Below are 23,001 nucleotides of genomic sequence, written 5' to 3'. Positions count from 1 at the left end.
CTGAGAACTGGATGAAAATGTGTGGCTGAAGCCTCTCTCTCTCTCTTACACTTTTTCACTTTCTCACTCTCTCCCTCGTTTGCTGTCTCACTCTCACACTCTCTCTCTCTCTCTCTCTCTCTCTCTCTCTCTCTCTCTGTCTTCTAAAGCAGACACAGTAGTGGGGACTGCTCAGACCCATCTGCGACTTGGACGTATAAACAGCATTCCTGGGCATCGAATCATTTTCCTACGATGACCAGGGACGCTTTAACAGAAATATTTGTGCCTTAACGCACTCTGGGGTTTTATAGATAAAACTAAACAGGCCCTTACTCTGCAGATGGGCACAATTTCATTTGATGTCTGGCTTCTTTATACATTTTGATACTTCCTTCAGAAGTCTGACGTTATGATTTAGGCCCGGTAATTAAATTGGCTTGGGCCATTGTTTTTTGCCAAACCTTCCTTGCTTCTTTTTTTTTTTTTTGGCAAGATGAAAGCCAAGTGATGCAAAGTGTGCGTAACGCTTTAAACATCTTCGTCAGCGGCAGGGAGGAAAAGCAAATCTCATCCCACTCGGATTGGCTCCAGAGGTGGGTGGGAGTCTGGGAGAGACACCACGGGTCTTTGTTCTCTCGTATTGATTGTAACAATCAGCAAGGAAGAGGCTGCATGCCCTCAGGTTTACTGTGATGACTCTGAGGAAAATTGTATCTGAAAAACTTTGAAGTCGAACAAACGGGGCTCTTGAATGACTCTCTTTCCTCTCTCTCTCTCTCTAGCTCTCCCTCTTTTTTTCTCTTTTTTCCCCCCGGCATGCACACGCACGGCATGGTATAATTTAGACCAGCTCCGAGACCGACCACAGAAGCATAAATAATTGAATAAAATAGGGAGTGGTTTTTCTGAAATACACCAGCAAATTACTCAACAACATATTTTCCTCCTTTTTCCCGTCCCGCTCCTTAGGAGCCTGGGTTCTGCACTACGGGGGAGGAGCGGGTCAGCATCCGTGGCTCTGGTTTCGCTCGGACCCGACCGGGGCCAGGCTTTGCGTGCGGCCGCGGGGGGAACCGGCTTTCTGGCAAGCCTCTCGGAAATAATTTACACCAACCAACTCTCGAGGCCCCATAAAGACGGGCAGCTTCATACCTTGCATGCAAACACACACACACACACACACACACAAAACAATAAACAGGAAGCATGCCAAGGTGACGGCGCTGCTTGGCGTGCCCAGGAGAAGAGAGAGAGCGAGAGGAAGCCATTATTTAGCAAACAGAGCCTGTTCTTGTTAGCCTGGCCTTAAAACTTCACTTTTTAAGCCAGGCTAACAACCGGCCTCCAAGCATGCAACAGAACAAGTCGTATTTATGAAAGCATGGACAGTAACTCGATTCTGAGAAGTATCTCATTCAGTCAAAGTTTTTTCTTGTTCTAGTGTTGCCAGATGTCCAAGGCACACAGGCTGGTGAGGCCACCGAATGAGCTCACAACAATCAATTGGGCTCGATCGCGAGGGACCTTTTCTGGGACAAACAGTAGTAGAAAAAGATCATTTACACAGAGCTCATTTGGCTCATGAAAATTCAGCAAATTGGTTTGGTGGGCAAAACCAGAGAGAGAAGATTCATAAAAAACCTCCTGTCATTCCCCCGTGTGCTTTCGGAAAATTAAAAAACCCATCCCCATAAATTATAGAACCACCCTACTCTCTGCACGGAGGTTGACGATGTGGCAGAAAATGAGTGGCAAGATCAACAAATCTGAACGCACAAAAAAAATGCTTATGGCCTAGGGTAGACCATATAACTGACTTAGGGGGGAAAGTGAAAGCTGATTGGACCAACATTAAACTATTAGGCTAAAATTCCTTTATCACGTAGAGTTTCAATATGCCATTTTCCCCCCTCCACCAGAGGTGCTCCCCTATCGGTCCTGGTTGTTAATGGAGGCAGCTGGCAGGGGGATACGATGGGTATACCAGTACAATCTCACTTCTGGCACAGAGGCGAAGGGAGTTGCTAGATAATATATTCCAAAACAGGGTTTACAACAATTATGCTAGGATTTCATATGGCATCTGTGAAAAATAGATAGCGAATTTTAAAACTTTTCCCGTGTTCGGAGCAGGAAATCCATATTTCATAAAGAAAGTGTCGGCTATGAAAAACAACGCAGAAATAGAACGATCTCTTCTTCACATGAAAATGAATAAATTATCTACCACCAATTCTGCAGAAGTGGAATCGTTATGTTGACGCTAGCCCTGGCTGACGTGTGTGTGTTTGTGTGTGTGTGTGTGTGTGTGTGTGTGTGTGTGTGTGTGTGTGTGTGTGTGTGTGTGTGTGTGTGAGTATGTGTGTGCGTGTGTGTGAGAGATAGATGATTAGGTATGCACTATGCACTACATAATGTTGTGGAGGGTGTGGTGTGCTGTTTAAAGCACTGTGTTGGCTACACAGTGGCTAGGGAAGAAGTGGAGCCATTGATTAAGGGGGATTTTTTTTTTTTTTGCACTCACGCTGTTTTCACTTGACCCCGACGTGGGATAGACCGTCCAGCCCAGCTCAGCTGTCGCTGTGGTGGAGTCCATCAGTGTTTCTGTGGAAGAGAGTGAGAGAGAGGAGAGGACAAGTTCAAGGTCACCATAATGAGGAGATTACAGGCAACATAGCACGCATGCAGCACACTTACAGGAATGCTCGCCCAGGACTATTGTTGGCAACGGGCTAATAGGGGAGTTCAGTCAGCCATTTGGAGGCTAATTGCTATAGATGGTATTTAGCAGTTCATTTGCATAAGTGGGTCTCCCTTGGGTGGAGGATTATGGTAAATCTCCGGCAACTTTCAGAATTCTCCATCAGAGATAAGGTCAGAAAATGCAGCATTTGACTTTGTTTACTGAACAGAGAGGTCAGTTTGACAGGAACGTGCAACTACAAACATGTACTAGCAAGTTTCTTGAATTACACAGATTACTGTGTTCAGGCATTAACACGCTGTTGTTCCAGTATAATTAAACTGTATTTATAGGAGCAAAAAAAGCCTATTTGAGTTGAACATTTGTATAGCAATGTTATACTTTTTTTTGGATCATTTGCCATTTGAAAAAAAAAACACACTGAACACATAGAAAATGTCTGGTTATTTCAGTCGTACATGACTGTAATAAAACAAAGACCTAATTTGGCATCACAGCTACTGCCAGAGCAATGAAATATTTCCTCCACTATCCCCCTCCACTCCATCACTCCATCCCAGAGGAACGGGAGACAATAATGACAAAAATAGACACCATCCAACATGCCACTTCCAATCCCGGAGGTTAAAATGGATGTAACAGCCTTCCTCGGCACAGACTCCTAATGCACTGCACGTCTAAGAATAGTGGCGGTATGCATTTAACATGAAGGATTCGTGTTTGTCATCATCGCAGCATCCGGCTTGCAGGGGAGTGCTGTTGTATGTGCCAGCGTTGCTAACAGACACGCTCTTTAGGCCTCTCTGTGTGTGTGTGTGTGTGTGTGTGTGTGTGTGTGTGTGTGTGTGTGTGTGTGTGTGTGTGTGTGTGTGTGTGGGTGTGTGTGTGTGTGTGTGTGTGCTGAAGCAGCATGGGGCTATAGTCTCACACAGTGTACACACGCAGGGGGTAGCTGGGTAGGGGGTGGGAGGATAAGCCGTGTAGAAGGGAACAGATCTGTAGGCTCAGCGGAGATCAGTCCAGGGCCGAAAAACCTGACTGACTCGGCCTCCTGCGGTAACCGAGCCACTTCGCTGACAGTCAGATCGAACGCAAGCTCAGCTTTAACCCCTCCTCCTCCACCTACTCCATGCACACCCACAACATGCCCCATGCCCTATCCACCACCCCATTCCCATCCCTGGGGCAGGCGTATCAGAGACACTCTATCGGGCCTGGATTAGCTCGTATAAAAAGGAACGCATCTGGTAATTGGTGTCGGAGAGAATCCATCTCCTGTTTGTCATGACTCCCTCTGAGGAGCAGCGCATGACAACCCCACATCCAGCAAGGCTGTCAGCTGAAACACCTCCACAGGGAAATAGACAATCTCTCTCTCTCTCTCTCTCTCTCTCTCTCTCTCTCTCTCTCTCTCTCTCTCTCTCTCTCACGCTCTATCTATATCTATCTCTCACTCTCTACCTACCATTTCAAGCCTCTCTCTCTATCTTGTTTGCTCCATCTCTGCTCAGATTGAGATCAGATTGAGCCGGGTGAACTCATTTTATCTGATTGGTTAGAATTAGAATTCTGCCCATTTAGAGTCCACGGAGACCAAGTTTGTCTCACACATTAATCTAATTTGTTGCGGGCGTGATGTTTATCATGTAGAAATATTCAAGCGGGTTATCGAATTCTTAATAGATTTTTTGGTGTGAATGCAAATTAGAAATTGCCCTAACCAAATCAGTTTTGAGCTTGTGTTATTTATTTATATTGTTTTTTTTTCACCATTTACACAAACTGTTGTATATATAGAAAGGTTTGGTTGGTAACGACTGTCCATCAGCCACAACACATGATTAAAATGGACAACTGCCGTTCTGTTTATGGTTTCATATTTTCTTTCTCTCTCTTTCCATCCCTCTTTCTCTCTCCCAAACTAGACCGAGACAAAGTACTGCACTTAATTCATAACTCTAGGTTCGCTCATTTACATTCTGTGGGGAAACCGTGGCTTTTAATTATCAGGCTCTCCATGCATCTGGTTTATTTTTAGGGAAACACACCATCGCCCAGCCACACCGATCTGTGCCGACATAATAGCAAGCTTCGCATTCCATTCACTTATCGCAAAGCCCAAATCTTATAATTAGGCAGATGAAATAGCATTGGAGCTGCCATTGATAACACAAGCTAACATACAGTTTTCGGCAGCCTACATGGCTCTTACAGATGAATGCTAATTATAACCCAGGACGGGGAATGGTAATTAGCAAACGAGTCAAATGGGGATCACAGCCCTCCCACCCTTTGCCCAACCTCTTTGCTGGCTGCTTGTGTCGGGCATGTGGTGTGTGTGTTTCAGTGAACGTGTGTGTGTGTGTGTGTGTGTGTGTGTGTGTGTGTGTGTGTGTGTGTGTGTGTGTGTGTGTGTGTGTGTGTGTGTGTGTGTGTGTGTGTGTGAGAGGGCAAACAGTGATGCTCTCATTCTCTTACTCACACCCGGTCCCCCCCCCCCCCCCCCCTTGCCACCCATAGCCCCTAGGCTGGCTTAGTGAGTAGAGTGGCTTGCTGGCGCGGTCCCTAACTGCTGCTGGGCTTCTAGAGCCCTTGTGGAGCCTGACTCAACCAATTTATAACCTCCTGCAGTGAAAGGAAGGGGTGAGTAGCCCGGGGAGTCTGATCTCACAGGGAGGACAGAGTGCATAATCATCAGCCACAGGTTTGAGGCTGGCTGGCTGGCTGGCTGGCTGGCTGGCCCCAAGCATTAGCTACCTGAGGGTGCTTCACAAAGAAGCTAGGGGGAGGCTCATGGGTGTTTATAGAGATACTGGTGTGGAGAGGAGACATTCCTTATGCTCAACTTTAAAGTTAGTTAAGGTCAAAGGGTGCAATAGCTTAGCATATATGAGAAGAAGAAAGGGAGAAGATAAGAGCTTAGACTTAACCTGAAGTGGAGGGGAGGGGGGGGGGCTCTCTGTTTGTGATATAAACAGGAACATGTCAAGAGGGTTTCAAAATGGCCTGCAGTTATGCTCAATATCCTCCCACCCCACTCTACCACCTAGACAACCCTGCATTTGTAAGAGAAAAAGGTAAAAATAAAAACAAAGAGCAAAGCAAAATCATTCCTGCATTGCTTTTAGCCAGCATCCACTACTACCCTGGCGACTTGTTTTTCTTGCGTGGAGGGGTGCAGCCCAAAAACAGGCCACACTCATTTGCAATCCGAAACAGGAGTGGACGGGAGGCTGAGCCTTTAGGCACTGTCACGCAGCAGCGTCCCCCCCACCTGCTGAAGGGAGCCAGCGGCTTTTTGGGGACCGAAGGTTAGACACGGCAGCTGTTCCCGGGGCCGTAAACAAAAGCCAGGGCCTCTGCGAGGGCCCAGCTCTGCATTAATTGATATGTGACGGGATCCTTTCCAGGCCCGGGGATTACCGCCGTGGGGGGACATTGGGGCTGGTCACAGCCACACTCCGGCGACGCAACAGAGACAGAAAGCACCTGTTGAAATGGCCACTTTAGAAATGGCAGGAGAGGACGGTTATTTGGGGAAGGGCCGCGTGGCGTGAAATCACTGTTTGGTTCATTAGCAACCGGGCTGTTTATGCCACCCACACGCATGCACACACGCACACACACACACACGCACACACACACGCACGCAGAAAAACAAATATAAACAAACATAAACACACTTCATATATATAAACACACATACATAGAAGCACATTTACTTATTCATACTGTGCGCTCATACACAGACACACACACACACACACACACACACACACACACAGACAAAGTGACTGCAGTGGGATGTGCTGCCCCTGTCCTGTGCCTCTCACACCCCTAGTGCGGAGCGACAGTGTGGAGATTAAAAAGGGAAACAGGCCTGCACCCTCGGTGACTCCCCTGTCACCTCTGTGCTGTCTGTGTCTGGTAAGATAATACTCCAGGTGTCCTTTCAAAAGTGGAGCAGCTCTTTTCATTGGGAGGGGACGCGGGCTGAATGTTAAGTAAAAGCCCAACAGAAGCGGCCTTATTCCCTACGCTGCACCTTAGGCAGTGTGGACGCCGAGTGTTTCTTCAGGAGGGAAGGCCATCCTGGGGACACAGGGAATGGGAGATAAAAACAAACGACAGTACGGCCAATGCTCTTTGTGTGTGTAAGTGTGTGTTAGAGGTGTCGTATATATCGTATCGCTCAATACAACGTCTTCGATCTGGTACATATGTGCATACTGTATATATATATATATGTGTGTGTGTGTTATGAATGAATAAAAAAAGAAATAGTAATAAACTAGTCAACTGTGTATAAGAACGGTAGATCACAAATGCTGAGATGGACACTGCTCTGTTGGTTTTAAAATAGCTCACTAATGTGATTCCTGTACATTTGTGAAGAAATGTATTGGAGAGATTTGATGTGTGCAGGCTTATTCAAAACAATATCCGGTTTTTAAATGTTACAGTGTAATGATTTTTCTGGCCAGCTTTGGACATTTTGGCACTGTTCCTAGTTTGCCATTGTAAACAATGGAAAGCTTGACGAATGATTAGCAAACACTGGTAGGTGACACACACACCCCTGCACTGTACCCATGTCTTCTCCATCATCTGAAAATGATATCACCAAAAGTAAATTATGCTCCCATAAAGCTTTTGATAGACCTTAATGTACGTATTATCCACTTTTAACACATTTAAGGAAATGTAAAAATATTTGGCTGGTAAATAATAGAGTGGTTGATGAAATTTGAACATGTAACAGCTACTGTGGCTGATGTCACCCTGGACCCTGGTCACATCCTAAATATATGATGCTTTATGTGGACTGTAAAGTGTAAAGGGCCGTGTCAAAAAGATTATGGAATTTAGTAGTTTAGAATTTAGAGTTTGAGAAGGACTGGGATTGTAAGAGCGTGTCTGTGACTGTCTACATAATGGCTAATCGCAATTGGTACTGGGAACAGTCGCTGAATTCGGAGTGGGTGTGTGTGTGTGTGTGTGTGTGTGTGTGTGTGTGTGTGTGTGTGTGTGTGTGTGTGTGTGTGTGTGTGTGTGCGCGCGTGTGTGTGACTACTGTGTGCGCGCCTGTTTATTTTTTGTGTCGCTGTGTTTACACGGTGTTGCTGTAAGAAGTCTCCGGGGAATCGTGCGTTTGTGTGTGTGTGTGTATGAAAGAGTGAGAAAGAGAGACAGAAAGCAAGAGAGAGGAAAATGGCCAAAGCGAGAGGCAGTGTGTGTGTGTATGGTGAGACGTGTGTTGCGTGTCCGTGTCCCTGTGTTTATGTGGCTGGTGGTGGGCCGGCTCTGGGGACTCTGTGTGTTTGTGTGTGCAGGCACAGCCTGAGTGTGAGGCGAGCAGTCTGGCTGCCTGGCAATAAGGGGAGATGGATGGCCAATTAGTGAGACAAGCAGAGCCAGTGCAGAGAGCTGGAGCACTGACGCTAACTTCTCTCTCACACACACACACACACAAACACACACGCACACTCTCTCTCTCTCACACACACACATACACATACCCACACACTCTCTCTCTCCCTCTCTCTCTCACACACACACACACATCCCTCTCACTCACTTTCAAAGGCCAGGGCATTTTCAGTCTCTCTACTGCTCCACTGCTTGCAACAAGTGCAACCCTTCCAAACAAATGAACGTTCTTAGGTTATATTGGAGGCAAAGGCAGAATGCACTGTTAGGTGCTCAGCTAGCTAAACAAAAAGACATTCAAATCCCTAGAGTCTATGGACCACACACGCGACATCTACTCTCGGAGTTGAACAACCCCCAGACTTGGCCCCAGGTCTCATCCAAAGCGAGCTGCAATGCCACCGTAATGACCATCCTTTATATGACACATGGAAATGAAACGTGTCACCCTACACACCAAAATGAGGTGAAAATGGTTTGTGGTTTGTACAGGAGAAATTAACTTTAATATGGTAGGCGCGCGGCGTGCTCTGCTCCACTGTCAGCTGGAAAACAGAACAGTGTTTTGGAAGGAAGGTGCATGGTTTAGAGGGGGGGAGAAGAGGAGGCTGGGGCCGGCAAAAGCACTTGTTTGGCCTGGAAATTCCAGCGTGCGACAGCCTGCCAAGGTGATCTTTCCATTCCTTCCCCGCAAGCAGACACACAAAGTGGTCTGAAGTGAATTGCGGCGGAGGCCATGTCTGAAACAAATGCTTTAACATTGGGGAGGTTCCACATCAAAGCCACCACATCCACTTTTCTTACATGGCCGAAGGGGACACGCATCCGTAGCGGTTACCCGGTTTAGAAGGATGTGTTCTAAATGGCGCCCTGAACATCCCTGTTATGTTTCAGAAGCATGCAGACCTTGAGAGTTTGGTATTTGAGTGTGCAAAATGGAACGTTCTCGCGTGTTGAAGCGCCCCGAAGCTCGGCTGTATGAAAGAGACTTGGGCTTATCTTGCCCTGAGTACCAGCGTATACCCATAAAGTGACACCCCCAAACGGAAACACTCACTGGCACAACGCAATCCATAACTAATGCCCTGGATGGAAACTATGTTGTAATGTATAAAAAGAGCATATTCGGCTGTTTTGAGGATTTGAACTGAAAGATATCATTTTCCCTCACTGTGCCAAGACGTATGAACCGTTGAAAAGTGACCTTGGCTGGTGTGGAGACTCACACACACACACACACACACACACACACACACACACACACACACACACACACACACACCTTGGCTGGTGTGGAGACTCTCTCAGCACCGTGAAGGTCAACTGGCAGAGGGCACTGGACCAGTGCGCTCAAAAAAACAGCTTTGTATGGTAATTGAGTCCGTATGGCACAGAGTGCTATTTGCACACACACACACACACACACACACATAAAACACACACACACACACACACACACACATAAAACACACACACACACACACACACACACACACACACACACACTCACACACACCTTGGCTGTGTGTTCTACAACCAGGGCTTAGAGGATAAAAGTGGCACCGACCCAAACTTAGGCAGCATTACTCTTGTGGGGTGGGGTGTGGCGGAGAGGGGGCTACGGGATGGGGATGGGGGGGTTGAGAGGGGGGGGGGGGCTTACAAAGGCAAACCTAAATCGCTATCCGTTGCACTTTACAAGTGTCCGTGGAGATACATTGCTCTCCTTGAGAGATTTATGGAGACAGGGGGTTACTGCTGGGCACTAAAAGGCATGTTTGGGGGGGTGGGGGAGAGGGTAGAGGGGGGTGGTGTCTGATTATGATGTAGTAGCTTGAGGAGTGATCTGGCAGAGAGGAAAGCAGAGGAGAGGAGAGGAGAGGAGAGGAGGGGGAAAGCAGACGAAAAGAATGAGTATCCCTCTGTTTTAGAGGAAATAGAAGCGGGCAGTTGATCTTGGCAGCTCGGGGCTCGCCCCCCCCTCACCCGTGAAACGCTCTACCACAGAGCCGGGTTGGGTCGGGCTGGGCGCTGGGGCCGCTGACAGCCTGATGTAGCGTTGTATTCCCCCTGGTTCCGAGCGGGATGGACTACAGTAATTCTCTCCCCTTACAAAGCAGACTGGGACATCATTCAAAACAGCTAGGCGTGTCAGGAAAGAAAAAGTAGCGTCAGGGCCACGACGAAAGTGAAAAGAAGTTAAGAAAAAGAGGGAGGGGAAGGAGGAGGAAGAGGAGGAGGAGTGAGGAGAAAGCAAGCTTGCATACACAAACACAGCCCTGCAACAAGTCAGAGGCAGTTATCCCCTTCTCTCTAATTTGCACTTGTCCCAAGGCCAGTCCATCCACCCTCCCCAACCCCCCCCCCCCCCCCCCCCCCCAACTCAAGTCTCCCTTTTTTGTAAACCTCGGCATTTAATGGGCATTTTTAACTGAAAGGCTTAATTATTTACTTGAATGTGTCTCGCAGGAGGGGCCATAAATGGCAATTGCAGCCCGTCCCTCCCTCTCCCCCTCTCTCTCTCTCTCACTCACTCTTTCCCTGTATCCTCCCTACCCACTGTTCTCTTGATTACTCAAAGTTTCTCTACTCTTTCTTTCGCTCCTCCCTCTGTCCCTCCGCCCATCCCTCTCTCTCTCTCTCTCTCTCTCTCTTCCTCCATCCTCCTCTTTCTTGGACCCGGGGCCTTGTGTAAGGTCCTGCAGCAAATGACTGGCTTGGCCCAATGGCGGGGCAGAGCGCAGAGGAGGCCCAAGCACATGCTGACAGACAGATTGCTTTTCCAACAGATCTCCCATTCCAAGAGAATAAAAAAGCCAGCCATTTTTCCAACTGCTGGCCCTACATCACGTTGGATTACAACATCCCTCAGCTCTTGCCAATCACTTAAAACCGCTCACGTCCGCTCCACGCATCAGGAATGTGTTATTGCCATTACCCGGCCCTGGGTGTCTGCATCGTTGCCATGTAGATCTACTGAGCATTAAAAGGTACTTCATTTCTAAGGGATGCAATATTTCACAATCACTACAATACCCCAGAGTGAATTCACAGCCATGAGTGTTTTTTTTTAATTATTATTTAAGATCAGGAAAAGAACTTCATCCTGCTTGGAAGCATTCAGTCACACAGAAACTCAGAAGACAGCCCCTTTTTTCTCCATTTAGAAAGTCTAAGCAGGGGGATTGCAATTGATTCCTCTTCAAATGGCAGGAATTCAACAATGTCCCAAATACGGTCGTCTTTCATTCCAGATCAAGAGTTTGCGCAGAGCTCAGATCAAGCCGGAAATTTACCTGCAGGAAACGTCTGCACACCATGCTGCAGACGGTACCTTTGCGTCGTGTTGACAGGTTTTAGAGCATCACTGCAGACTGATTTGATGGGCAGATAATTATTCCCGGCATCCGACACCTTGCCCAAAAAGCCAGACGAGGCGAATAGGAACGATTAAGAAAACGGGTAAAGCATGCAAGCACAGGCGCGGAGCAATCCAATTTGTCATGGATGTCTGGGCCTGAGTTTTGCGTGTCAATCTACCCCCCACCCCACCCCCTTTCTGCTGAAGGACCTTGGTGGAGCAGCGCTTTCAGGGATGAGTTTAAGCGCTGCTCCCGCCCAGGGTGCACAAAAGACGGAGAGAATACGCGGCCATAACCCCTGTTGCTCTGTGCCGAGACCCCAAGTTCTGTGTTCTCTGTGGCTTCAACATCTCGGCATGTGAAAATAAGTTGTTCTGGTGATGTAAACAGTGCATCAGGGAGAGAAAGAGAGAGAGAGAGAGAGAGAGAGAGAGAGAGAGAGCTAAGGGAACCTAAGCGTAATGTACTCCAGATTGAGTGATAAGTGCCCCCCTCTTTATTTTTCTCTCTCATTCTCCCTCTCTTTTGCTCCCTTGCAAATGAGTTGTGTGCACTTCAAATAACCTCTGTCAGAAACACTCCAGAAAGAGACATCTTGAGCTGCTGCTCCCTTTTTCCCCACTCTCTTCCCTTCTCTCCGGGAAACTTAAGAGTAGACGCGAACAAAAGACCTTGGTTGTACTGTCAGGATCTTTGTAATAGAGTTCCAAAGATCCACTGCCAACTGCACAGTATAACTGCAGCCATGGAGAATGATTATACGCCCTGATCAATGCCCCTCTGTCATTAACCTGCCAAAACAATGGAGTTTACGGCCAATTTTACGTCCTTTAAGACCTTCTAAACCGAATAATAAAATCCCCTATCTCAAGGCCAGTTCTGTCCTAGCTCCGGATTCTGATCTTGTCCGTGACTCGCTGATTCGGGTGACCTGCTAACCTCCACAAGTCCTCTGCAGCACCCTTCCGGATGCGAACCCAGGCCTCTCCTTCCGGAAAACAAAAAGGGAAAAAAAATGGCCACAGATGGACTGTTTTCTGGCTGTCAGAGGTAATCGCTGTACTACAACTCCCTGTCATGTTCCCAAGCAGCTCACGGAACATGAAATATGTATGAGCCAGAGAGGTGTGAGGCTCTGTTTCCGTCATGCCACACACCCCAACCCTCCCAAAACACACACATTCACACACACACACACACACACACACACACACACACACACACACACGCATAATACATATCCTACTGAATATTAAAATCCTGCCATGGGGAATTGAGTCTCTCCCGGACTTCAGGGTTAACCTCCTTTGATTCGAGAGAATACACTTCTGTGCCTGTCGGCTGAACACTGAATGTGGATTTAACGCGTGGGAAATACTCACTCACATTTTGTCTCCCTCTCTCTCTCTCTCTCTCTCTCTCTCTCTCTCTCTCTCTCTTTCAAGGTTTCCGAATGTTAATTCATTTGAGGAAAAAGAGTTTTATTTTTTCTTCTCTCCATCACAGTTTGGAATCAATCATGGCTGAGAAGTTTTAAAGATGATTGGTGTGCACTGCCAGACCAACACAGAAACCTTTATGTTAATGTCAAAAGTTACGCCCTGGCTGGCTATGGGAATAGCCCCTGAAGGCTAGGGTCAACATACATAAACATAATGAGATACGTGATATAAGTGGGACGTTGTGCTCCAACATGTTTAGCCATAAATACTGCTCTTGACATAAAGCATATAGCATAATGAAATTCCCAACGACTTAAAAGCCTCTCAAATCTCAGAGGTGCAGGCTGGTTCTACGCTACGGTAAGGCATGGTTGTGTGAAAACAGTCGGCTGTAAATTAACTGGTGCTAGTTTTTGGCTACCTGCCTTCACAAATGTAAACAACATACACACACACACACACACACACAAACACACACACCCCCACACACACACACACACACACACAAACACAGTATTGTTTTCATTGTTGACTAATTAATTGTATGTTATTCATAATCGTGCTTGGAGCAACTTTAACACACCTCAGTGGTTTTATTACAGAGAAGAAGAGAAATGAAGGAAAATAACACTGGGAACAGTGTGGCTGTGTTTGATCTTTGTTTCACTGAAGCATCTGGTCGCAGACGCAGAGTTTTCCTGAGGCCAGTCACAGACGGCTAGGAGGAGGGGTGAACGCTGAGGCATCCATGCAGTCAGAGAGTCTACAAACAGCTCAACATACACACACGCACACTGGTACAAACTAACCAACACTACAAGCCACACACACAGAGGGAAGGGACGGGACAAGGGAAAAAATCCATTCACTCACAGTGTATGTGACAAGAATGACATCTATCTAGAAGCCCAAAAAAGAGGCATTCTGCTTTTGTCTGTTGGTGGTGTGGTGTGGAATGGCAAAAAAAAATACAAATGTATAAATAAACAACAAGAAGCGGGAGTCCATCAAAAACATTTATTTCTCATAAAAGCTTTGTAATTACATCTGCCGAGCGAAAAAATTAAATAAAGCAGCGTTTTGATTTTTTTGAAGAGGGATTTAATTTCTGGGTCAAGTGCAGGGCCTCGTCGAGTTGTCGCGCAAAATGGCTCCGGCGATGTGGTGCTGAATGATGAATGCGGGATGTGAATGTGTGATGAGAAGGGAAATAAATAAGTCATCCCTCCTCACCCACTTTCGCTGTGTTTGAGTGGCTGTGGTTACCATTACACGCAATCAGCAAGCCCCTCTTCACCAAGGACCACCAAGAGACATGTGAAGAATAGGGAAAAACACCACAAACAACAACATAATAATAACCACTCTGGCTATTTTGTCTGAGGCTGAAAGGGCTGAAATTGACTAAAATTTTGACCACTTTCAGTGTTTCCTATTTCCTCTGTCTCCTAGGTTTGCAGGGGGTGGCAAACAAAATGGACCCGGAAAAAGCACCAATGTTTTAAATAACTGAAACCTCAAGGCAACCAGAATGAAATCACAGCAGGCCATGTGCGCCTGTGCTGCACACCGGCAGTAGGGAAACGATATCATACTACGCCTGCTACATTTGCATCCATTTTGTGTGGCGTGGCCTATTTACCATCTTTCAGTCTTTAAGTAGTGGAGTTTCAGATGCGTGTGCAATGGAGCGTAACTAAACACAGTCAGTTTCAGCTGATTTTGTCATTATCCTGCAGCCAGCGCATCGTATGTCTCCACTGATCTCTAAAGCAGCGTGGGATTACCTTTGCTTCAAATGTATTCAACGTCAGACAATAAAATAAAAAAAACTGGGGGTTGAGCGTTGAACAGAACAACAACGAAGAATAAAATAAATCCAGTCCTTAAGTCCTTAAATGGGGGGTGTTCACGCAGAAGAGTTCATTTTGGAGCATATTTGATTGTGGTGATATTCAGAGGATGGAGTGTAGGCCGGGCCTGTGGGAGTGAGTGCTACTGGTGACCATATGTTCGGAGACACAGGGTATGCAATATGTCACGGGGGACAACCTCTCAACACCGCTGTCATCTCCGCAAGTGCCCCCCTCCACCACGACACACAAAATAATTCATTATGCATGTATGCCTGGCTTATATGACAGTCAGAAAATTGATACGGAATACTGTTTACTCTCACTGTTTGATGCCGTGGCACCGGGCCAAACCAATGGTAGCAGCATTCAGTCGACGGATGGAAAAAAAAAGAGAGAAGGAGAAAGAAAGAGAGAAAAAAAAAAAGAAAAACAAGTGACTTTCTAGGAGAGGAGGCATAATGAGAGGCCGCGCACACACACACATGCACACACACCCACACACACACACGGCTCCTTTCAAAAACGCCGGCACGTGTTTGCTCATGTCCCTGGCTGGGGATTGCTAGCAGCTGTCCTGAGCTTTCAGAGCAGTGGAGGTTACCACCACGCAGCCTTGAGTGCAGTGCCACAGCCTCCACACTGCTGGGAGGAGAGATCAGGCCGCTGTGTGCTTCGTCTGCATGGGAATTTATCAAAGCCCACATGAAAGAAAAAGCACAAAGAAAGTGCTAGACACTGCACTGGGTAGAAGAAGAAAAAAAAATCACAGGACACTTTCATCACCTGGAGGTTACGTAGAGAGTAACAACTAGGAGTGGAGTGAGAGGACACTTCCTGCTGTCTTACAGTGGAGTGTGCATAGCACGTTTGCTGCTCCATAAATGAGCGCGGTGGATGTGCGACGCTAAGCGAATCATTATCCAGCACTTGTGAAGGGAAACTGTTGGGGCTGTGGCATATGCTGCCTCGCCTCCCTCCTCTCCTCTCCTCTTCTCTCCCTCCTTTCCTCTCCTCTCCTCTCCTCTCCCTCCTCTCCTCTCCTCCGCCAGGCGCAGAAAAAACAGACAGCAACCTGTCGTGCTGGTTCCCACACTCACATTACCCCCATTCATTACCCATGACCATCTCCCAAGTGTAAATTATGCAATCTGCTAGAAGGGGCGATGATAACACCCAATATGTTCATAATAGTGTGGCCCTATTACTGTAGGGCCAGCCCATTCAGCCTATTTTCCCTCTCTCTCCCTCCCTCTCTCTTTATGTCTCACTCTCTCTCCCCCTCCCCTCATCCTCAAACTTGGCTCATAGTCTAATTACTGCTGTTGACTCACACGCCATAATTCACCAGCTCTTCCGAGCCAGCTGAGGTGGCATAGCAGCGAAGCAATGCTATAGAAATGCAAGGGGAGGACAGTGACGGTTTCCTCCCCGCCTCAGATAACCCTCTGAGGAGGCAACACAGAGGGGAGTGCATGCTAGCTAGCTGGCTGGATAGATGGATGGGTTACAGTGGTCAGACAGCAGCAACTAACTCCCTGCCAATCAGCTAAGCCCGTTGGCCAAAGGGAGCATATCAGCGGCATATGTCTGCCAAATCCCGGTGTAAAATACTGCCGTCCTCCCTCCAGCCATTAGTTCTCTTGGAAATACTGTATGGCCAAGTCGGTGAATTCAAGATTAAAGGGGGTTTTATGGCAAAACAAGTTTTCTTAAAGCAGGGATAAGATAAAGACTGTGCAGTAAGAGAGGAGTGATAAAGTTGCGATTCCATACAAGGACAGAGAGTGGCTTGGGAGATTTGTATAGAGGAGAGGTGCAGATAAAAATCTTGGGCGTGCAGGCACTGATCCTGCATGGTGCTGACAGACACCCCAGTCTTTGACTTCTCCTTTACAGCCAGCCCAGCCCAGCCCAGCCCAGCCCAGCCCAGCCCAGCCCAGCGCGCACACACACACACACACACACACACACACACACACACGACCCCCCCCCCCCCTCCCCTCTGCTGCTCCCTGACCCAGGGAGGCTGCCAGTGTTCTCCCTCACAGCCGTGACCACTTACCAGGCTCCCTCACACCTAAAGGTCGCACGTTAAAGAAACACAGAGGCACAGGAGAGGATGGAGAGAGAGAGACAGAGGTGGAGAGATGGAGCAGAAGGAGCATGTGTGTGTGTGTGTGTGTGGGGGGGGGGGGGGGTGCTGAAAAAGATACAATGAAAAAAAAAACAATCCTTCAAGTGAGTGCTTCACTGGTTTTTTTTTTTTTTTGCAGATTCCTGGCCCATGAGCTAGCCACTCTTCCATGGATGAGTTATGGTTGGGGGCCCCCATGGCCCCCTGGGACCCATAAACTAGCGTCTCTTAGGCAAGCAAGTGGCCTACAGAGAGAGCTTCCTGCGCCGCCTGGAGCACCACAGACCGCCTAGCCAGCCGCCGCCACCACCATCACTGCTGCCGCTACTACTACACACAGCAACACACACACACACACACACACACACACACACACACACGCACACACAGGCACAACCAGTGGCCTAACCCAAATATCTCTTTAGAGGTGACGAACAAAATACCCCAATCAACACTCTGTATATCACAAGCTGTCTAAAACTCGTGCTCACACACTCTCCCAGGGCGTCGTTAAGCTGACATGCACATTAGCACTGCTAATGCATGTGGCGCCGCGGCGCGAGTCCCAGGAATCCGGGACGACGTTTCCACTGCGTGGTATTCATATATAAGGGAGGTGAAATGAAGTATTGCGAATGAGGGCAGAGTAGAGCGAGTAAACTTGCAAGGGAGTGTGAGAGGGAAAGACAAGGGGACGAGACAACAAATGAGGTAAACAAGTGAGTTGGTGAGCACTTGACTGTGACAGATACAGTTAATGAGTGACAAAGAGTTAGTGAGTGGTTGAGTGGTTGGGGGGGGGGGGCAATAGACTAAGAGAGTGAGTGATTGAGTGTGTAAACACAAGTCTGAGATAAGAGATCGAGAGGATAAGGGTTTGAGTGAAAGAAGGCACAATTGCCCACACAATTGCCCACACACCCAAGCAAGCCAGTTGGTGAGTGAAAGACAAAGACTAGGAAGAAAGATGTAAGTGAATGACCAACCAAGTGATTGACTAGCAGTGTGAGCCAAACTAGTGAGTAATGAGCATGAGCCTTAGAGGTTAAGAATGATCAGAGGAATTTGTGAGGATGGAAGTATCACACAAGCATGATAGTCTGAACTGGATATACATCTGTGCCTGCTCGTTTTCAAGATGCAGCCTTCGACGGCTTTTCCTGGAAGCCCTTTCATATATCAGCTTAAGCCGGTAAACTCTCGTCTCACACAATCATTCACCGCCCAGTCACTGATTGGTCCTGCGCCCACACCGTTTTGAACACTACACTCCGCCACTGGTTTTATTGCGGAGGTGTCAATCAAGAGCGCTAGACGTGGGCGCGACTTCTCGCCTAATTATCAGACGCAAACTCCCAAGACGAATAGAGAACGGGCCGGCAGATGGCGAGACTCACCAAGAGCGTTTTTTTGATCTCCAGAAAAGCTTGGCCAGTTAATAGGCTGGCCGAGATTTACGAGCCTAACCAGAGGAATTCAGAAACAGATGAACGCCTTTGCCGACAGGACCACAAAGTGTGAATCAACATTGCCGGCTTGAGGCTTGGGCTCAGTTTGAGCGTAAACGGCCATAACTCAACATTGTGAGACGAGGGTGGGCTATTTGTAATGGTGCACCAGACACCGCTTTCTCACTGAGCCGCTAGTCACTCAGAGATGTCAAAGTCAAAGTCAAGTTTATTTGTACATGTTTAATGCACAAGGCACCTCAAGGAGCTTTACATAAGACACTGAAAGACATTATATAAAGAATCTTAATAAGTTAAGTTAAAGCAGTTAAAAACAATCTTCATAAAAAGTAAAAACAGTTCAAATTAGTTTTTGGCCTGGTTTTAAAAGTTTGGGCATTTCTGATATCTCCTGGGAGTTTGTTCCAGCTGTGAATAGCATAGTAACAGAAAGCTGCCTCTCCATGTTTTGTTTTCATGGTTAATAGGTCAGCATCTGATGACCCTAGGGCTCTGGGAGGTTTGTATGACGAGAGCAGATCGGAGATGAATGTAAGCCCTAGCCTATTTAGTGACTTGTATCCAAACAACAATGCTTTGAAATGAATTCTCTGCTTGATTGGGAGCCAGTGGAAGGACCTAAGAATTGGCATGATGTGATCAAATGTCCTTGTTTTTGTTAGCACTCTGGCAGCGGCATTTTGAATTTGTTGCAGTTGGCAAGTAACTTTTTTTGATAGGCCTATATGCCATTACAGTAATCCAATTTGAAAGAAATACGTTTTTCTAGGTCCTTTTGGAGCATTAAAGATGTTAATATGTCCGATACACAGTGAGAGTCAATTGGACCCTAATATTTTGGTGAATGAGCTGTGTACGTTTGGGTGACATCTAGGTATCTGTGGTATGCGATACTATTTTTCGTAAGATCTGACCTAACAGGATAAAATGTAGATTAAATAATAGAGGCCTAAGAATTGATCCTTGGGGGACACCACAAGTCATTGTGATCTATTCGGAAGTAAATCGGTCTTAAACCAACTTAATGCAGTACCTGATTGTTTCACCGTAATTTTATAGTCTGTCCAGTAAAATTTCATGATCCACACTGTCAAATGCAGCGCTAATATAACTAATATAGCTAATAACACCATGACTGAAACCTTACCAGAGCCTGTATTTAAACACATGTCATTTAGGACCTTGATCAGGGCAGTCTCAGTACAGTAATGGGGCGAAATCCTAATGGGGCAGCCATTAGAAATAAAAAAGTTAGTAATATGAGATGTTGGCAAAGTTTTAAGTGGAAATCCTTTTTTATTATAAAGGTTTTAAGTGTATAACACAACTGCTTTAACAATCTGAGTGTGCTCTATGTTTAAATTGCCACTCTGACCCGTCATGAACGTGCTATCTTTGAATTGTGTTTTGCACATGTTGGGTACGACAAGAATGGCCACTAAGATATACTGTTCTTTGTGTTACTGGTTATGCTGGCCTAAGAACCTGGTTGGTGCCTAGATAGGGTTAAACTACATCTGTCCCTGAAGCTTGGTTTGCAATGGGCTTCAGCCTTCATGAATAGAACAACATATCTCCTACGCTGTTCTTTGCCTTACTACTTTCCTAATATGGCCTGTTTCCGAATCTGTAACTGCAATGTGCAGCTGTTGGATACAAGATTTACGCCCCGTTAGTGGTATAACTGAGGGCTTCTCAGACATTCTGTATGAGAGTCGTCCGGAGTGACACTAGAGGAACACTGCAGAGACACTGCAGAGACACATCACAGAGCCATGGCAAGGACATCTGGGAGCGAGGAGCACAAAGACTCTCCAAACTACAATTTACAGCCGATGGCCAAGAAGAGTTCAAACTCTTTCTTATTCTATTTAAGAAACTTTGACAGTTATTCTGTAGCCTACCCAACTTTTTATTATATTTTATGTTAATCAATAAATGTCTTTGGATAACACTGGATTAATAATTTGTCAAGTCTTATGGTAGAGGAAATAGTCATCTTTATTTTTAGGCAAGCTTATTTTAGAAACAAAACACAATAAATTGTAATTGTAAGGGGAAATTCCACCTAAATCTGACAGTAAGTTGCCAATGAATAACTTTTTCAATAACTTTGTCCATTAAAGGTAAATTAGATATAAATCTGTAATTATTTAGAACAGATGTATCTGGTCTGCTTTTTTAATAGAGGCTTAATTACCACGGTTTTCAAAGCCTCAGGGAGGATGCCCGATTGGAGGGAGTTATTGACTATTTTAAGTAATTTAATCGTCCGGCAGTTAAAAACTTCTTTAAAAAGGTTTGTTGGTAGAATATCAAGGCAAAAGGAGGAATGTTTTTAGATTTAATACAGCTTTCCCAAGAACTGTACAAACAATGATCTCAAACTGAGTCATGTTGATCATATTAACTCTATTCACTTGAGAAAGCAGCACTATATATTTGCTATAATTGTTAGAGATGGAAGAGTTAATGGCTTGTCTAATGCCTTGAATTGTATCGCGTCTTGCTCAGATTCTGCTCAAGGAGGGCGTCCACTGCTTCAAGCCAACAAAGGCCAGAGGTCCTGTTACAGTTAGCAGGCTAAGACATATTGGGGGTTGCAGGCACGCACTCCTTACAGCAAACACAGTGGGAGGATAAGGAAGATTTGAGCCCTTTAAGAACAATGAGACGTCTGCTTTTTGTAAAAGTGCTTTGTTGACCTCGACATGGAGTTCACCTCATAGCACAGGAAAAGGTAAAAGCCAGGGTGTGCTGCTGACTTCTTCTGTCTTAGCACAGATATTCCCGCAGGGAGGGCCTGCCCTTGTTCATGCAGGTCAACCTTTCAATCGGCTCCTAATTATATACCTTTGAGGAGCAGGTGAGAGGACCCTTCAGCCAATCAGTTCCTTTAATCAGTCAATTAAGAGCTGGAAAGTGCCGTAATGGAAAGCAACATGCCTAAGAAATGATAGCTCTCAAACTCTCTTTTTTTCCCTTGAGGCAGAGTTTGGGAGGAACCAGACGACTTGTTCCTCCTCTCGTCCGTCATGTGGGATTAGCCTAGGGCCCAACTTGTATCAGGCCAACACTGCACTTCAAAAAAAAAAAAACAGCAAACATTTATTTAAAAAGTCGTATAACGTACAAACAATTCTGAGGTCTGTGTCTTCTGAGGTCAGGGGTGTATTTCTGTCTCAGCTAATGTGTTTGGAATGTGCAACAGGCCTCCTCTGCTTGTGCATACCTCTGTGTGTTTGCTTTGAGTCTATTAACACCACTTACGATGATTTAAAATGTTTGCTTTGCCTATCCGCCCAATGGCTTGGGAAAAAACCATGAGTGTTTATTGTCTTTTTTTTTTCTCTTTCTTTACATTGTCAACTGAACCTTAGGTTGGGATTACACTGCTTTTGTTCCCCCCCAAGTATAGTGACATTGCCTTAAGATAAAAGGAAGTGAACTATCTTTGGCATGAGGAACTAGACTGATCCACAAAAACATGAAAAGATTAGCTCGGGGAGAGATAAGCCTTCCAGACATTCAGCACACAAGAAAACAAAACAGCAGAGCAGTTATGGTCTATGCTCTGGTCTGCACAACTCATTTGTACTGGTTTGAGAGGTAACTCATCTCTACAGGCCATGTTTAACATTCAGAGAAGCATAATTCAGAGTGACAAAAAAGTCTTCTAATTTTATTGTTTTTGATGGTTCCCCCCCCCCTTTGTGAGCGTTTTGGCACCGCCGGGTAGAGTAGTAAACGCTGAATCTCTCAATGCAGAAAAACAAGATGGGAGAGAACTGGGAAAACCACATACTGTCTGGGTCCTGCCACCGAGGTATGCACAACCACACGGAAGAAAAACAAAAACTACTCTTGAGCCACTCAGCATTCTCCAAACAAAGTTAAGTCAAACAGGGGTTTAAGTCATCCGGGTTCCACCCCATTTCTGCTTGGTGTGGAGGAAATTAGTTTTGCAGATGGAGGGATGCTAGCATTCCGCAGAAAAAGGTGGATGCCTACCGACTCCCTTCTGTCTCTCAACACAAGATCTGAATAGGAGCCATCTCTTTGCCCGGCAGCGTGACGGCCCACATACAGCAGAACGCCACGCTCTTAATTTTTCAATCGAAATGAAATAAAAGACTCCAAGTCTGATTCAAACACAGGGAAACCATTTTGTACGTGCCTGTGGCTTCAGCCATCATTCTGTGACCATGTGGCAGCACTGTCATTTTCTCCACTGCTGTAGGCCCATGTCTGTCCGTACTCACTCACTCATTCACTCCGGACTAAGACGTGGTATGCGTGTACAGCTTTGTCATTCAGCAGAGCTGCTGGTGGTGGTGGGGGGGGTCTCTTAAGCCTGTGTTTCAGTCACTAGTAAGTCCGTTAGGCAGTCATATGAGAACTGTCGGGGAACCAGCTGGGAATGAAAGGAGGCAGGCTAAGCCTCACACTGTGGATTCAGCAGCAAGTACAACCTGGGCCTAATCTACGATAGCCAAAAATAATTACCTTGAATATTTTTCTGACTGCAGGCAGGAGAAAGACAGACACTGTGAAGAAAGTGCATGTGCAATGGCCGCAGTGTGTAGCGCAGAAGAGTGACTCTCGCTCTATTTAAAATGGGT

The 23,001-nt window shown here is 46.4% G+C and overlaps 1 protein-coding gene across 2 annotated transcripts in view; it reads right to left on the bottom strand.

Moving 5' to 3' along the window:
- Positions 1–23,001, bottom strand: part of ephb2b (eph receptor B2b) — a 160,779-nt gene that overhangs the window by 98,314 nt on the left and 39,464 nt on the right. For both annotated transcript variants that reach the window (XM_012841094.3, XM_031567342.2), the window contains exon 2: positions 2,507–2,586. In XM_012841094.3, coding sequence (XP_012696548.2) covers positions 2,507–2,586 — 80 coding nt within the window. The remainder of the gene's footprint in view (positions 1–2,506; positions 2,587–23,001) is intronic.

The sequence above is a fragment of the Clupea harengus genome, chromosome 5 (genome assembly GCF_900700415.2).
Source record: "Clupea harengus chromosome 5, Ch_v2.0.2, whole genome shotgun sequence".
Classification (NCBI taxonomy): Eukaryota; Metazoa; Chordata; class Actinopteri; order Clupeiformes; family Clupeidae; genus Clupea; species Clupea harengus.
This window is presented reverse-complemented; position numbering and strand designations above follow the sequence as displayed.